Below are 18,604 nucleotides of genomic sequence, written 5' to 3' on the forward strand. Positions count from 1 at the left end.
GTGCACTGGGCCTCTAGTCTATAATAATAAAAGGGTAGTATGCTAATTAGACCGGACATCCTTCCGGACGAAGCCGGGGCCGAAGTGAAGCTGCCCGGTCCCGGATGCCTGCCGGGAGCCCGAGGAAAGCCCAGGTCCCGGGTGCCGGAGGGAAGCCAGTGCCAGAGGGAAGCTGGTGCTGGCAGCCAGGGGAAGGAAGGCCTACTCTTGCATGAATTTTCGTGCATTGGGCCTCTAGTAATTCAATAAAAGGTTTATTTTAAAAAATAAAATAATTTCACAAGACACAGAACTAAAATGTTTCAGGATTTTCATAACTGCTACCATCAATTTTGTAAAACTCTGAATTAGTTTTCCAAACAGTTGCAGCAAACCTATGAGTTAGCACCAGCATTACCCAGTTTAAGAAACACTGATCTGCCCAGCCAACATGGCTCAGTGATTGAGCGTCAACCTGTGAACCAGGAGGTCACGGTTTGATTCCCGGTCAGGGCACATGCCCTGGTTGCAGGCTTGATCCCGGTAGGGGGCATGCAGGAGGAAGCCAATAAATGATTCTCTCTCATTACTAATGTTTCTATCTCTCTCTCCCTCTCCCTCTCCCTTCCTCTCTAAAATCAATAAAAATATACTTAAAAAAAAGAAACACTGAGCTATAGGAACACTGCATAATGACACGTAAGATAACTTAAAAGTGCTAAATAGTAAATTCAAAGTAATTTTTAAAATTTCTGAGGGGAAGTTTTTCATTGTCTTGCTATAGAAAGCATTAACTTACCCTTAAACATTCACTATATTTTAATTCTTTACTGAAGTAGGTGGTTAAAATGATTTACAATCCCTTATTGGATTTCTTTTTCATTATAGAAGTGATACCCAGTCTATATTTTTTAAAAACTGTATACAATAGAAAAGTATAAGGAATAAAAATGTAATAACTCATAATCTTCTCATCCAGACAGAACCACTCACTATTCACATTTGGTTTACTTATTTTCTGTCTTTTTTTCCTTTATCTTTCTTCACACATGTAAATATTTTTAATATTGGTGAGAGAGTAACACACATACAGTTTCTAGACTTAAGCCATTAGAAATTTTTTATAAATAATTTCATTGTTGCATAGTATTCTATTGTGTGAATGTACTATGCAATCTTATTTTCTAAGATATAGTTCAGTTTTTGTATATGGTCATTAAAAAGTGTCTGCATGAGTTTTAAATGAATTATGTGATCAGTACATTGAACTGAATCAAGCCAGTCAAGTGCCAGGGGCATTTATTAGACAGATAACTACTACCTGTCTTAATGATATACTTAATCCCTTGATGCTGAAGGTCAATACTTCATAGGTAAAAATCCTATATAATAAAAGGCTAATATGCAAATCAACCCAACAGCAGAATGACTGGTCACTATGACATACACTGACCACCAGGGGGCAGATGCTCAATGCAGGAGTTGCCCCCTGGTGGTCAGTGCACTCCCACAGGGGGAGCGCTGCTCAGCCAGAAGCCCTGAGTCGGGCTCACAGCTGGTGAACACAGCGGTGGTGGCAGGAGCCTCTCCCGCCTCCATGGCAGGCAGACATCCCCCAAGGGCTCCCGGACTGCGAAAGGGCACAGGCTGGGCTGAGGAACCCTCCCTGAGTGCACAAATTTTGTGCACTGGGCCTCTAGTACAGATATATAATTTATTGATGTGATACACCGAGAAGGTGTTAAGAAGGTAATGCAAAATCTTCAAATGTGTTGATGAGATTTTATTAAAATGTCAATAGCTATAATATAAATTTAAAGGAAGTGATCAGGAAGAACATGAAACAGAAGTAATAGTTTATAACCCTAAAATGCATTTCAGTAAATAGAGATTGAAAAAAGAAGGAAAAAAGTTCATCTGTGAGCTCATACCCCATTTTTGAGAGCTAAAGCCTACTCTCTTCCCTACACAATAGAAGATTAAGGGGTAAAAGGCAAATTTCCTCCAGAACTGCAACCTCATCCAAAAAAAAAAAAAAAAAAGAGGAGGGCCAGACATCTCAGGCAAACTTTGGTAAGGCTTAGGCAGGCAATAAATGCACTTGCAGCTTGCCCAGCTCCTGTGGCACTACTTCTCACCCCCACAAAGGCTGTCTAATGGTGTCACCACTTGGAAGACAGACAGGGCCCATGGCGAAGCCGGAGTCTATGTCCAATAAATAAATCTATTTGTGCCAGTTAGACAAGCCAGGGTTCTAGCCAACTGAAAATGTTACCTATTAGGCCCAGGCACCTTTACTGATCATTTTAGAAAATAGCACTCAACTTCTAACCTTGTGAAGCTACATCTGAACTCCAACTCACAAGTGAGAGCTGGGGCCATCCAGAGCAGAACTTCCTCAGATCTGCACTTTGATGGCTGGGCTGACTTCAAAGCAAAACTGACAAGTTGAGGATCCCTCTTACCCACTCCAAACCTTAACTCTATCTCACCTTCTCCCTCATCCTTCCCACCTAAAGTAAGTTACAATGTAAATGGTGGATAATTATTTAATTTTAATAGGAAAAGATTTACATTTTAATAACCTCCGGAAGAATGAAGCTCAAATATTAGCCCTTCAGGCAGGCTAAATAGGAAAAAAATCTTTGAGTATCTTGAAGTATACCTGGTAGTAAAACAAAGTACAGTATTTAAGTGTCAGCTTTTAGTTGAAAGGGGTATTGTTTTTAAGTATAGGGAAAGGTTGGAAGATATTTATGTCTAAATGTCTGTAATCCTTATCTTTTGTGAATTACTTGAATTACAGCCCACAGTAAGATGATTTCATTGAAAGTCTAAAAGGCTCCAATAACTTCGAGGTTTTAATAAAGCGTGAAGCGCCCTAACCGGTTTGGCTCAGTGGATAGAGCGTCAGCCTGCGGACTGAAAGGTCCCAGGTTCAATTCCAGTCAAGGGCATGTACCTTGGTTGCGGGCACATCCCCAGTGGGAGGTGTGCAGGAGGCAGCTGATCGATGTTTCTCTCCCATCGATGTGTCTAACTCTCTATCCCTTCCTCTCTGTAAAAAATCAATATATTTAAAATAAATAAATAAATAAAGCCTGAAGCTTTGAGGCCTGACTGAGAAGCACAGAGGAACGTGAAGGCTTTGGGGCAGTAAATTTCCCCAGGAAGCAAGTCTTACAAAAAAGAGGGAGACCTTTTCTCAGCCAGGACTTTACCTAGAGATGACTAGGTTCCCTAAACACTCTGAGTCACATTCCGTAAAACTACCTAAGTGTATATCTGCGGGCGTGGCCCCAGGAGCCCATCAGGAAGACAGGGAGCCGTGGCTCTGCTGGCTATCTCTGAACTCTTACGTGCTAGTGACAGAGATGCTACAGGCTCTCCAGGACAACACGGCCCTCACAATTCTGCTTGCTTTCTAAGAAAAGGGCTTCAGGTCCTCTCTAAATTATACAGCCAAGTGATTGAAAAAAACCTGTCGTACAAGTCAAAATCACCCACTCCTTGTTTCCAGACATCTTCTGCCTTTTATTATACCACTTAACCTGGGAGGAACGGACTCTAACTTTCAAATTTTACTCATTCTCTAAGGCCCAGTTAAAAAACTAAAACAAACAACTGAACAAACTCTCCAGCATGAGGTGCTGATCTCCAGGGACCAAAGTTCCCTCTCTTTCTGAAATCTGAAAGCCTTTACTGTTGACGCTTCTCATTTGGCACTAAACCAGTGGTTCTCAACCTTCTGGCCCTTTAAATACAGTTCCTCATGTTGTGAACCAACCATAAAATTATTTTCGTTGCTACTTCATAACTGTAATGTTGCTACCATTATGAATTGTAATGTAAATATCTGATATGCAGGATGGTCTTAGGTGACCCCTGTGAAAGGGTCGTTCAACCGCCAAAGGGGTCGTGACCTACAGGTTGAGAACCGCTGCACTAAACCATTCATTGCTTGTACTTTTTAAAATTTGTTCTGGTTTTTAGTCGTTTCCCATGTATCTTATTTCTAAAAAGACTGTAAGTTTTCTGAAGCCAGAAACCAATTGTGCTATAAAATTAGAAGCTGGAACTATATTTCTAAAGTTTCTTCCAATCCTTCCAGACCATGTCTCTCACCCTCACTCTGTCCTTAGAGAGAACAGGTCAGCGTTACGACAGAGGAGGCTCTAGAACCCTATCTACAGCAGGCCGTCAGATATTTAGTTTAAATAATGGCTGAAGGAGACAGGGCAAGTAGGTTCTTGCTTATCAAGAAGTCAGGAGAAAAATGAATGAAGAGCAACTGCTCCATCTTGGTAAGTATCTAATTCCATTAGGACAGTGGTCGGCAAACTTTGGCCCGTTGAGTGTGGCTCTTCCACAAAATACCACGTGCAGGTGCGCACGTACAGTGCGATTGAAACTTCGAGGCCACACTCAAGGGGCCAATGGCTCGAGAGCTGCAGTCTGCCGACCACTGCATTAGGAGATCCCCTGGTATACATTAATCATACAAGACAAGACTTGCTTAGGGACCACACAGCTGTCTATGCAGAAAGCTGAGCTCATAAAATCAAAGATCTGTCCCCCACCCCCAAATAGCCTTTATCCTCTTCATAACTCCTTCCCCTCTCCCCTTTACAGGTCACTCACACTGACAGGACAGGCAGCACGGGTCATTCTCATAAAATGGTGAAAATACCTCATTACTGACTGAAGCTGCTCAGGGAGATCCTGTGAACCACAGCTTTGGAAACAGCAAAATATAGCTGCCTCCGGTCTCACAATCGCTTGCCACGCACAAGCATCCAAAAATAAGCAACAGCCTGATGACCTAATTACTAGGTGAAAGCGTATTACAAAATACCTCTGCCTCTGCTCCCCGATCCATCAAATACAAAAGGCAAACACATTCCTTTTCATTAAGGAATGCAAAGAAATGCAGAAAAGGAATCCTAGACTTTCACACAACTGGTCATTCTGGGAAATGAACAACTGACTTCTCGAAATCCTTCAAGAATAAAGGTATAAGTGCCACAAACTAGTATTTTTAATAAGGTCTTTAAAGGATGTGGTCAGATTTGGTAGTTTGTAAAAGTCCTTAAAACGTTCATACTCCTCCCAGATATTTCTTCAGAAGACTGGTGATAGAAAGATTTATGTAAAAGCGTGTTTGTTGCAGCATTACTTATAATTAAGAAACACTTAAATATTCAACAGAGATTGGCTAAATTGTATATTCATGTGTTTGTCTGACATGCAACCATTAAAAAACCATTGAGGAAGAATATTCAATGACAAGGGAGCATGTTCATGATACAGTCAGTAAAAAGGACAAAAAAAGAAAAAAGACTTGGAGGCTATATATTAAGATAGTGGCACCCTAGCTGGTTTGGCTCAGTGGATAGAATGTTGGCCTGCAGACTGAAGGGTCTCGGGTTCAATTCCGGTAAAGGGCACATGCCCTGGTTGCAAGCTTAATCCCCAGTAGGGGGTGTGCACAGGAGGCAGCTGATCAATGATTCTCTCTCATCTTGATGTTTCTAGCTCTCTCCCGTCCTCTCTGAAATCAATATATATATATGATAGTGGCTATCTCTTATCTTAAAAGTTGGATATAATCAACATATATAACTTATTTTCAACATTTTAATTATTTTATAATTGGGGAAAAAGTTATTTTAATAGAGGCTGTTAATGGACTTCCCATAGTTTTCACTGTTGCTCTTAGATTTTCCCATGTTATAGACCAGTTTTAGAATATTCTGAAAGTCTTAGGGAAAATCCAACTCTTTTACTTTACAAACTTTTTAGGTCATTCCAAAAAAAAGGGGGTCTTAACTTGCTGAAGTAGATAATGGTTCGGTTCCTTAATCTACATTCCATTCGTCAGTTCCTATCAAAACAATAGTTTTTCTAAATCTGGATTCTAGAGCTAGTTTATTGTCCTACTCTGGCTCCCTAAGGAAAGAGGAGAGAGCAGGCATTGCTTTGACATCAGGCCTGACATTACAAGGGATGGTACTAAAAGGTCCAATTCTAAACTAGCTGGCCTGTGAAATCTGTGAATAACTAGTGTCCATGTCCCAAATTCTGGTGTATTTTTTGCTCTAAAATCATGGCAGAAAAACATCTTGGAGTGGAAGAAGTCACCAGTCCTAGATATAGGAGGCCTAAGCAGTTCTGTTTTGTTTGAGGAATACCAGAAACCTAAACCACCTTCTTATCACAAGGCTGTCCCCTCTCTTCTAAGTGGTCTGAAAGCCTCCTAGTCAGGTGTGAGGATTAAACAATAAAGAGGGTAGTCTTTGACTGGGGGCCGAGTGCTGTCAAAAGTGCGTATTTTCCAGGAGCGCAAGGAACTACAGGAGAGGAGGCAAAAAGGTACAATAGTACATGGCAAATTAGTTAATGGGATTTACCACATAATCCCTAACAAAAGTCCTTCCTATAAGAGTCAAGTTTGATTGGTATATTAGTGGTATCAGGGGGTAGGAGGGAGCAAAACATAAGAATAACAGGAAGGGTCAGGTGCAGAGGTTGCAAACTGGTGAGCTAATCTGGTCTATAAATATGTTTTGTTTGACCCTTCCCTGCATGATGTTAAAAAAAAATTTTTTTTAACTGGTAGATTTCACATAAAGATATCTATTTTCAGCATCTCTTCAAAATACCAGATTTAGCAACATTGGGCCTACAACACCCCCCCTCCCCCCGCCCTCTCACTCAAGCCACAATTAGCTGTCCTGTTTGGAAGAGTATGTACTCCAAACTCTCTGGTGCCTGGTGCAGTACTAAATACAGATGATTGAACCCTGGCCTCCCCCTCATGCCTGTGCAGCACTGGCTCTAGAGCCAAGGGAAAGGTCAGGGCAGTGGTCCTTTTGAGTTCATTATTCTGTATTTCTGTTTCAAATCTATTACAGCATTCTATCAAGAAAGGTGAAGTGGCCCCTAGCTGGTTTGGCTCAGTGGATAGAGCATTGGCCTGTGGACTGAAAGGTCCCAGGTTCGATTCCCGTCAAGGGCACATGCCCGGGTTGCAGGCTCTATCCCCAGTAGGAGGCGTGAAGGAGGCAGCTGATCAATTGATTCTCTCTCATCATTGATGTTCTATCTCTCCCGCTCTCCTCCTCTCTGAAATCAATAAAAATGTTTTAAAAATACAAAAAGAAAGGTGAAATGCACCTTATGAGAGAGAAGAGTTGCATTTTTCCCATAAAAACAAAACAAAACAATAAACAAACACAAAATTTGTTTTGTGTTCTAGCCAGAGTCTCAGCTGGCTAGAAAAAAGATCTCAAAATCCCCCAAAGAGGTGCACAGACTGAAGTATACTCATGCTGACTGTTAAAGTATTCAAACAACCAGTTTCTAAATGATAGCGTGAGTAACATTTAAAGAACATAGTTCCTTTTGCTAGAAGTACCTCCTCTTCAGGGAATCCACCTCTAATCCCCTTAGCTAGAAATCTCAATTCATTATGTGCCAGCAGGGGTACTGACTCAAAGTTTTATAGTAGTTCCTTCTGAATTCTAGGGAGGAAACTGCAATCCGTTTGATTAGAATGAAGTCTCAGTACTAAACATAAAAATTTTTCTAATGCAGACTCTGCCTCCCAGATAATTTGTGTTATTTCAAACTTTATATATCCATACAACATAGGTAAGTATCTTCCTTGACCACCTGGGTATGGACTCATTAAGTGAATTGCTGGCTTAAATTCATTAATGTCTAGGTTCTAAAGTGCTACATGGGTTTCAAGCCATAAAACAGCCTGTTTAAGTATAAAATGATCATGCTTCTATTGCCACGTTTATACCAAGCATAGTATAGTTTTAAATCACTGCAATGGTTAAAATAAACTCAAACTATATTGTGAGTTAATATAAACAGAGCTAACCAAGTAAAACTTATAGGTACCTTAAATATTATAAGCATGGCAGAAAATGAAAATAAATCAGGTCTGAGAACATAATCTGCTCAGAGACAATGCTAGACAAACAAATCAAATACATGTTCCCACAGAGAGAAAACAAACACACCAAACTTGGCTCTACTACTTATTTTTTCCACTTAATTATTTCCAAATAATTTAGTAGCAGTTATATCCAATAAATTTAATCTAGTTAGAACCTTCACGTGTCCAGTGTTCATAACCTTCATTCTAAAGTTTACCTCTCAGCTGAAACCGATACTGTTACAAATAAACTACTCCATGCACCTGTAAAATGGACAGCCTGCTTTGGTAGCCAGCACTCACGGGGGAGGGTGTCAAGCAAGCCATTTTGCAGTAGTAGTTTGGCAGAGCTGCACGTGACCGCACATATAGGGAGAGCAGCCAGGGTGAAAGCTCAACACCCAAATCACTTCTCCCAGGTGAGATTTTCTTTGGCAAACTGTTCCTGACACACAGTTAAATGCATTCAAATGCAAAAGAGAACAAACAAATACACTGTAGCACTGGAGATGATCTATGTAAAAGCAGTCAACCTATTTTCTAACCTGGGAGATTTCTTTGGAGGAAAGGTTGAAACAGAAACATGGGATCTGAGCTCTCTCCAGTTGCTACTACAATACCATAAAGATGAAGAGAATGGCCAGGGCTCAGGGTGGAGGGAGGGAAGACCCATAGGAAAGATGAATAAGACATGGCAAACTGAGGTTTCCTCCCTGGCTGTTCCTGGCTGAGATGAGGCTTGTGCCGAGCTAGATTCCTTGGCCCTGGAGTACAAACAACCACTGCTGAAGCGAATGGCGTTTTTGCCAGCAGCCCCCTTGCAGTTTTCTTCCCTTGTAACTTCGAGAAATTCTTGAACTTCTGCACAGCCTTTGAAAAAGTACTGACAGAGTACTGAATTTCAAAACTTTCTGGGAAATGCCAAGGAAAGGAGCTTAGAGTGTAAGGGTCTCCTATATTTTAGAAATAAAATTCATAACAATCTACTCAAGAACAACAAAGTTTGATACTGGTGTCTGTCTGGTCCTTGGCCTATTCTAATGTGATATGTAGGTTTTCTAACTTTGAAAGCCTTTGAGCTACACTGCCACTCAACTCTGAGAACTACACTGCTCTGCAATGAAATTAGTGAGACCCATCTCCTATCCCCATTCTAATATTTTCCCTGCATAAAGGTAATATTCATTCAACAAGTATTTATTGAGTATCTACTCTGAGCAAAGAACTGTGTACTGTGGTAGATTAGGAGAAAAGAAGGTCCCCCTGCCTTCATTAGGACACATTCTATTATAGGAATAAACCTGTGGAAAAATTCATACTACATAGAAACAATGTAGAAAGTAAATATCCTATATAATAAACGGTTAATATGCAAATTGCCCCCTCGACAGGGAGTTTGACTGGGAGTTCAACTGAAAGTTCAACCAGGGGGGCGGGGCCAGCCAGCCAACCGCCTGCGGCCCCTCCCCCAGCTGGCCCTGCTCCTGATCACCCCCCACCCTGATCGGGGGTGGGGCCACTGGCCAACTGCCCACGATCCCTCCCCACCACCAGCCCGATCGGGGCGGGCCAGCTGGACCCCACCCGTTCACGAATTCATGCACCAGGCCTCTAGTCCCCTATAATCATCTACAATTGACTGTTTGGTACATACTATCCTATATAATTAAAGCCTAATATGCTAAGTGTCTGGTCAACCAGTCAGCCATTCAACCAATCAAAGCGTAATATGCTAATGATATGCTAAGGCTGCTCAACTGTTCGCTATGACGTGCAATGACCACCAAGGGGCAGAGAGTCGACCGGTTGACCAGTCGCTATGACGAGCACTGACCACCAGGGGTCAGACGCTCCAACTGATAGGTTAGCTTGCTGCTGGGGTTCGGCAGATAGGGACTGAGCAAAATGGGCAGGACACATCCTGGAGCCCTCCTGCGGTCCCTCCCCGGCCCCAATCATGCACTGGTGGGGTCCCTTGGCCTGGCCTGCGCCCTCTTGCAACCCAGGACCCCTTGGGGGATGTTGGAGAGCCGGTTTCGGCCCGATCCCACAGGCCAGGCCGAGGGACCCCACTGGTGCATGAATTCATGCACCAGGCCTCTAGTTTCAAATAATTTTCTGTGTACATGAGAACTGTATCCTCCCATATTTTGTAATGGGTTCATACTAAATAATGTGTTTTGCTACGTCCCCTTTAATAACTGATCTTTCCAATTACCTTCTTTTAAAATAGGTTTCTACCTTTCAAGAGAATCCTTTGTAACCTTCCCATTTAAACTACTGTGATTCCCACACTTAGTACTCTTCAGGGCCTTGGGGGAGGGCTGGAATGGTTCATAAAAGGCCATGCCCCTCCCCAAGGTACCTGTCCCAGGAATGCTCATAGGCTTTACTCCTGCACTGACTGCTGTGTCTTGTTTCTTCTCCATAGTCAGGTCTTGGCTTTGGATTCTAGTCCTGCTTTGTGTCTACAATCTTGGGCTCCATGATCTGAATCTTCTTCCCCACTTCCTGTTGTAACTTGGAACTAACAAGTTCATTCCCTTCCCTGCCCTGGGAGCTAAAAGCCAACCCCACCCACTCCTAACCTCGGTCCAGGCCAGTACCCAGACAGCTCCCTACAAGGGAAAGGAAAGATGGATAGTTGCAGGAAGAACTGATGTCTCTTTGTTCTTCTGGTAAAGAGCATTAGCCCTAAATTTTCCTTGTTGCTTTGAAATGCTTCTTAAGCTAACAACACAGGGGCTTCCTGGAATCTCTTCACTTTGCTCTTTTTCAGTTATTCACACCAAATTATACTGAATCTACTGATTACTAAAAATCAGTATTTTAAAAAAATGACCCTTTCTTTTCCATGGATATATATTTTTTTTAATATGTTTTTATTTATTTTAGAGAGAGAGGAAGGGAGAGGGATACAGAAATAGAAACACTGATGAAAGACAGACATCCATCGGCTATCTCCTGCATGACCCCTACTGGGGATCAAGTCTGCACCCAGGCATGTGCCCTAACCGGGAATCGAACCATGACCTCCTGGTTCATAGGTCAACGCTTAACCACTGAGCCACACTGACCGGACGATATATCATTTGTGATTGTACATTAACATCTTAAAATGTGGGAAAACAAAAAATATGAAGTACTGTAAACTGTCTCCTGTTGTTTTTCCCCAAACAGCAAAACCACACTAAGTCAGAGGTTACACAGCAATCTCAAATGCTGGTATCTGGAAGATAAGATTACTCAGAAGTACAGAAGACTGAATGCTAGTCAAACCACATTTGGGCGAGTCCAGTATAAGGGGAAAGCTGGTTATTTTTTAGCTTTTGCTATCTTCATCCTCCCTTTTGAGAGAAACCTAAAATTATAAAACATGTATTTAAAAGGCTTATTGGACTAGAAAGTGGAATGAAGAGCAATGACATTCCCATCAGCTTAAATTAGAAAGTCACAGACACTCATATCACAGCCTACTAAAACACAATACTCATCAATATACTCACTAATGAACTAGAACATTGTATTGTATAGCCTACTTATAAAGTATATTGATATCAATTTATACGCTCCAAAAATATAATTTCTCTAAGACCTAGATCTGGTAATATAAGTTAGTTCCTAGGTATGAGTATAAGTTAAAACACTCTTCAGTATAAGTGAATGAGTTAAAATTTCTTAAAGTACTTCTCCACCCTGACCGGTTTGGCTCGGCCTTAGGACTGAAGGGTCCCAGTTTCGATTCTGGTCAAGGGCATGTACCTTGGTTGCAGGCACATCCCCAGTAGGGAGTGTGCAGGAAGCAGCTGAATCGATGTTTCTATCTCTTTATCCCTCTCCTTCTCCCTTCCTCTCTGTAAAAAAAATCAATAAAATATATATTTTTTAAAAAGTACTTCTCTATTCCTCTCCTCCCCCTAGTTCCCCTTTGAGGCAGGACCCCACGTTCTTAGACATTGCTGGGAAAATCCTGATAAACATATTCTCTTTCCTACCTCCACTTCCCAACCCCACCAGGCTCTCAAGTCTCCAAATAAGCAGAATTGTATAAACAAACTAAGTTATAAGTAACAATATTTTAGTATTTGAAATAACCAAATGAATTTAGAGAGAGATAAAAGAGCGAGTATTTGATATACTACAACTTTTTCCAGATTTCAAATTTCCTCTGAACAACAGGCCCCTCTCCCCATTCCATGGCTTCAAACTTTCTTGGAACTTACTATCTCAGCAAAGTCCAGACCCCAGGACCAGAGGTCTTCCAAGCAGCCAATGATGGGCTCTCCTCAGGGTAAGTTATCCCTTGTCTTAAATTCTTCCAGTTCAGGGTTCTTAGGTCTGCTGCTGTCTATCCTTATAATTATCCCTAAAAGGCAAATTCCATGCTCAGTGGGTCTAGGCTGTCTGGACCAGACTAACTCCCAAGCTAGACCTAACCAGAGTTAAATTCTCAAGGGTGTAAGCTCTCAAGGGTGGTCCCCTTCTCTTTTGAGATAAGTATGCACTTGTGTCTTTAGCAGGAGCAAGGCTTTTTAAAACACTTAGAACAGCATCTCGGAAAAATAAATGAATTCTTAAATTCTAAGCATTTCTTCTATAAATGTTAACCATTGGAGCATAAAATCTAGCTCTGGTGCCAACCCTTGAACCAACTTATCTATATGTGCATTTAAAGCTAAAACTAAAATATAAAGCAGAAAAATGAAGGCAATCAATAAACTTCTTTTAAGCAGCACAGTATAACAGAAAAGGCAGAAGTCAAGAAACTTTGGTTCTGGACCTGGCACCACCACTCGAACTGAGTCACTTGGACTAGCCATTAACCTTCTAAGGCTCATTAACTTCACTGCTCAAAAGGGTTGAGGAGGCTGGTGTAGATTTTTAGATCTCTTGCAGTTCCAAAAAAAATAATCATCATTCTAAATTCTACTCCATTTTGTTGAATGCATTTCTACTAGGCAAACTGTGGATACTTTTCCTTTATGACTTCTCACCAGACATTATTCAACTAAGTTAAATAATTGACATCTTATTAAGAATTAGCACTAAATATAAAAAAGATGAATCTTCTGTCTTGGGTACCAAAAAAGTGGCATGGAAATAAACTAAGAAGAGACTTCTACTTTAATATTTCTATAGAATATGGAACACTTTACATTTTATACTCAAAGTTTTAAATTCTCTCTTAACCAGGAAAACTGAAACAAGTAACAATCACCAACAAAAAACCCCACAGTCTTGCAGCTGTATTTGAGAGGGAACTCTGTGCCAAGTGCAAACAAAACTGTTGGCTCTCCTGCCTGCAGGAAAGCAGCTCGGGTGTCCCACAGTGATCTGCCCAGTCTTAGAGTGACTGCTGAATGATTGCAGACCTGCCATGGAATATTCCACATCAAGTGAAAATGAGGGTTAGGCTAAATTGGGAAAAGGCTTTCTATATGATTTAAGTGAAAAAAAAAGCAGAACAAAAAACTACACAAACACTGTGGCCACAATGATATAAATGTAGTTGATGAAAATACAACATTTAACAGTAATTTGTGTCATACTGGTGGGACTATTTTCACCTTTTCTCTACCTAAATTTTCTATAATTTTTTCACACTACAAGTATTTTTTAAATCACCACTGAAGAAAAAAAAAAACTAAGCAAATCTCCTTCTAATGTTTTTGTTGTTGTTAATCCTCACCTGAGGATATTTTTCCATTGATTTTTAGAGAAAGTGGAAGGGAGGGGGAGAGACAGAGAGAGAAGCATCAATGTGAGGGAGACACATTGACTGGTTGCCTCCAGCACAATCCCCAACCAGGGCCAGGGATCAAGGCTCCAACTGAGGTACAATCCTTGATGGGAATCAAACCCCAGACCCTTCAGTCCAAGGGCCAACAATCTACCCATTGAGCCAAATCGGCTAGGGCGCTCATTCTAATCTACATCGTTCTTTTCTAACCCAGCACTTACTTAAAAAACAAAAACAACAACAACAACACAAAAAAACTGATCTTTCTCATCTTCTAACCCAGTACTTAGTTAAAAAACAAAAACAACAACAACAACAACACAAAAAAACTGATCTTTCTCATTGCTTTTTCTGTTTTTGTCTAGAATTTTTTCACATGTCAGAATTAAAAATATTTATGGCTACCAACATTGTAAGTCTGTTGCTAAATACCTTGGGTAAAGAATTCAGAAACCAAGCTGGCAGAATTCAAGTGATTTTGTAAGATATGTATTTCTCAAATCAAAAGAGGGCTTTGGCCTGGCTTTAGCAAATTCCAAACTTTTCCTGGGAAGGATCCTACAGGCAACACTTAATCCCAAGTTCTTTAACATCACCCACATTGCTTAACCTTAGTGATCTATTAGCATGTTTTCTGTAAAGGGCTAAATAGTAAATACCTTCGGCTTTGTAAGCCATTACAGCTACTCAACTCCATCACTGTCGTGCAAAGGCAGCCATAGACACTATGTAAATAAATAAAATGTTTTACAAAATCAGGCAGTGGGCCAGATTTGGCCTGTGCCCAGTTGTTTGACAACCTTTAATATATAGCACATTAGAGAACATCCATGGAGCTTGGAGAAACGGAAAAAAGATCTGAAGGACTATTTGCCCTTTCTTAGGGAATGAACATCAAACCTTATTTTGACAGCTATAGTGATCTACAAGAATTCTCTTTGAACGTAGTATACTAATGAATTCCCACCACCTAAGAAAAGCTACTGAATTGGTTCCTCAAATATAGCAGTTCTCAACCATGACATTGAGAAAGACACAACTATAGAATGTGTTGCAATTAATTTACTAATAATACAGTAATGGCTTTCAAAAGATTTTAAAAAATATGTATTTAAAGGGGTAGCTCAATATTCTCCCTACAGCCAGCATGGACCTGCATACAACCCTGGGTGCGTCTGCAGTAGCAAAGGGCTAATATGCAGTGTCAGCCGTTTATGTTGCACCAGAAGGAGCCTGAGTCCAGCCCTCTCCATCTGAACTCAAACATGCTTAACTCCCTAGCTAACAACTCAAACATGTCAAGTTTGGATCAGTTACAGTCTTATTAATATTCATCATGAAGTCAAACAAGAGGAAACAGGAGAGAGCCAAGAAGAGCGAGAGGAAGTGTGATAAGACCTTCTACAGCCAAGCTGGATAATTTACTCAGATAGTCAGTCTTCTTTTTATAAACTTTCATTGTTGTTCATCATAAAAAAACTTGAAAATGCATGAAAGTAAAAAGAAAAAATAAAGCCTCAATACTACCATGGGGCAATAACCATTGTTATCATTTTGGTTTCTCTCCCTTCAAATCCTTTTCCTATGTATATTCTTTAAAAATTATTTTTAATAAAAGTGCTTTCTACTTTCTTTATAAAATATTGCCATTAGCACTTTCCTATATTGTTTAATATGGCTCAAAAACATAATTGTAATGCCTATATTAAAAGTCCATCAAATGGATGAACCATAATTTATTTACATTTATCCCCTATTGTTGGATATTTAGGTCATCTCCTTATTTTTTATATTACATTAAAAGTTGAAAATAATCCTATGGAAGCTTATAAAACTATTTAAATACAATATTTTCTACTTATGTATTTGATAGAAGGTATTCCCTAAAACAGAGTAATATTCTGGGACCCTTCCGATCAGGCACATCACATTAGTGACCACAGGAAGAGGCACGGGGGCACTGGACCCACCACATACTGGAAGACTGGCCATCTGAGTGAGTCCTTGAACTTCTTTACTGCAGGTAGATCAGGCAGTAGAGTCAATCAATAACCACAACTGAGACCCAAGTGAGATGGTGTCATAAGACTGAGTCTTGACTGCTCTCTCTGCAATACCCAACAGAGGAAAACTGTTTTGAGTTGACTGCTATTATTAAAATGTATAGGAGAAAGGATATCAAAAAGCTTGATATCAAAAGGATATCAAAAGTTTGTATTTATAACATATAATAAATCTGTGGGATAGCTGAAATAAAAGGTCAACTAACTGGTCTTTCTCCCATGGGCATCTACAGGAGGGTTCTCTGCTGAGTGCTTTCTCTACAAGGCATGATGTCATGACAAACAGATGGGGACACCAGCCTGACATCAGCAACAACAGGGTGTGCTTCAAAAAGTGACGGGGCTATAAAATTTCAAGAGCCTTTCGCAGTAGAACCCAAATATATTTCCCTTAATCTAGCCACCAATCAGAAATGAAAAGAAATTAATAATCTTGTTTATATAAGTTAGAACACTGGAAACCTTCTCTCCTAGAATACACTGTTCTTACCCAAGCCAAAGGAGAAGGATTGTAAGGTAACTTTTAGAGGGAGTTACAATTGCCCTCTTCAGTTACATATTTAAAAAAGCTCTAGTTCAGATCCCAGTTTCCAAATTAAAAGATATGAGGGTACAAGGAACATGGGTATTTTAAAGAATACACAAAAATATAAAATACAGCAAAATTAAGTCTGAGCCAGTCAAGGTAATACAACATTATTATTTTATTAAAGATGAAAAAAGGAATATTTCTGATTTAAATCCATGTCTAACACTGTATTTACCTCTGGAACTTTTAGAAAGAGATTATTTTTCAAACCTAACTTTCCCAGAGTTATTTGGAGAATGATTTGCATTTTAAGTAGAAAAACAATCAAGCACAGAGTGGTAAGGGCAATTTTCCACCACCCTTTTTGGTATCTATCTGACAAAGAGATTTGCATCAACAGGACACACACTCTTCTTTTTGTGTCTATGCCACAAGAACTTTGAATATGCAAAAAGGACAAAGACTAAAGATAAGCTTCTCCATAGCATTAGAAAATCAAGTTACATGTAAATATGTCAAATGTGGAAAGCAATCACTGTCCCTTCTTAAAACACTGGAAAGAGCTGGAATCAATGCTTCAGAACAGTGGCACCCGTGGCCAACAAACCCTTATGAAATAAACACTAAAATGTCAAATGCCACAGTTTATAGTTATAGTATCTGAACACCAACAATTCCCACAGGCCCACATGGAAGTGTGTCTTTCAAGACCTAAGGTAAGTTTATTGGAGAATGTTGGTAAGGACACAGCAGGCACACTTACCTTACCAGTGCATCTGGTTTGCTTAGCTGGTTATTAGGAATACAGTTTTCCATTAAGTCTTTGTGTGTAGTTGGGCTCTTGCTACTGCATTTCTGCTTCTTCTCATTTTTACTAGATGAAGAAGGAATGCTCCCATTTGTGGCGCTGTGACTTCGAGGTGAGGAGTTCACAACTCCACTGGCATTTTTGTAATTTTTTGAGGAAGCAGTGCATGAGTCCTCTTTCAAGAGGTTTTCTGTACTTCCCACAAGATCATTATTTAACCTTTTACTGTTGATATGATTTTCCATATACTCAATTTCTTGTATTTTAGAGTCTACAGGTTGTAGAATATTGTTGTTATTTATTCCAAGGTTGTGTTTTTTGGCATCCTTGTCCTTTTCTTTCCCTTTTTCTCGGTATTCTATCTCTGGCAAAGTTGTGGAGAGTTTTTTGTTGGCTGGGATGCCTCCGTTGTGGTGTATAAGGATGGAGGAGTCCATATCAGGTAATCCTTTGGCAGCTACAATACCAAAAACAAACCAACAAACAAAAAATCCACATCAGAATATTTAGTTGTATAAAACAGAAAAGACTGATTCAATAAACTGCATTATCTATGCTTAGAAACTCACATTAATCTGCAAGCTCATTTAGAAGCAGTAACTACACCACATCATGCTAACTTCAAGAAGCAAATCCAAATAAATTTGAGAAGCTGAATATTTAGAAAATTACCATCTACATATATAAAAGCCAAGCAACTGGAACTACAGGAAGACCAGAATGACTGGTCACTATGATGCACACTGCAGCGGCCAACCGGCCCGATTGGGACCCTGATCGGCCCCCCAAACCTCCCACGGTCCCTCCCCCTGGCCGGCCCTGCCCCCATCGGCTCCCCCACCCCGAATGAAGGAGGGGCTGTGGGAGGTTGGACAGCCGTCCCAGCCCCCAATAAGCCCTCTCCCCCTGCCCCCCCCAGCTGGTCCTTCCCCATCGGGCCCTGATCGGGAGCAGGGCCAGCTGGCCAACTGCCCGCAGCCCCCTGGCCTGCCCTACACCAGATCAACCCCCACCTGGGGACCAACCTCCTGCGGCCCTGACCCCCCGCTAGCAGGCCCCGAACACCTAATTGGGGCCAGGCAACCTCCCAGTCCCTCCCCCTGGCAGGCCCCAATCACCCAATCAGGGCCAGGCCCCGGGCTGGGACGAGGAACCAGGGGTGGGTGGTGGCGGATGCAGTGAGGAAAGGAGGAGGGGCGGAGGCAGGGAACCATGCAGTGGCAGTGCGTGGGCGGAGAGGGAAGGATGAGGGGAGAGGAGGGGAGGCGGGGAACTTGATTGGCCCTGATCTCCAGCCAGGCCTAGGGACCCGACCTGCACACGAATTTTGTGCACTGGGCCTCTAATCATTTATAAACACCAAACAAGCCACTAAAACTTTGCCTCAAAAATACGATGAGGATTTTATAATTAAATCCTACTTCATTTATCGGTCAAATCAAACTTGAGGTGAGAGGACACAAGCAGACCATATTCGTAAGAAGCCATATTTTAAGAGATGTTTAGATTAAACAAACTTAATAACTTAATTGAAAAC

General features: G+C 40.9%; 1 protein-coding gene and 1 long non-coding RNA gene across 3 annotated transcripts in view; one reads left to right on the forward strand and one right to left on the reverse strand.

The window, feature by feature from the left end:
- The window catches only part of TMEM57 (transmembrane protein 57), a 58,345-nt gene that overhangs the window by 17,683 nt on the left and 22,058 nt on the right, over positions 1-18,604 (reverse strand). The window contains exons 6-7 of one of the 2 annotated variants that reach the window (XM_014546874.1): positions 17,023-17,524; positions 14,327-14,392 (exon numbers count right to left, since the gene is read on the reverse strand). In XM_014546874.1, coding sequence (XP_014402360.1) covers positions 14,327-14,392; positions 17,023-17,524 — 568 coding nt within the window. The remainder of the gene's footprint in view (positions 1-14,326; positions 14,393-17,022; positions 17,525-18,604) is intronic. The other variant, XM_014546875.1, reaches the window with a different exon arrangement.
- On the forward strand, positions 4,751-13,539 carry LOC106727636. The gene is made up of 3 exons (XR_001363868.1): positions 4,751-4,992; positions 12,082-12,218; positions 13,121-13,539. It is a non-coding gene; the product is annotated as an uncharacterized LOC106727636 (long non-coding RNA).

The sequence above is a fragment of the Myotis brandtii genome, unplaced genomic scaffold (assembly GCF_000412655.1).
Source record: "Myotis brandtii unplaced genomic scaffold, ASM41265v1 scaffold456, whole genome shotgun sequence".
NCBI lineage: Eukaryota > Metazoa > Chordata > Mammalia > Chiroptera > Vespertilionidae > Myotis > Myotis brandtii.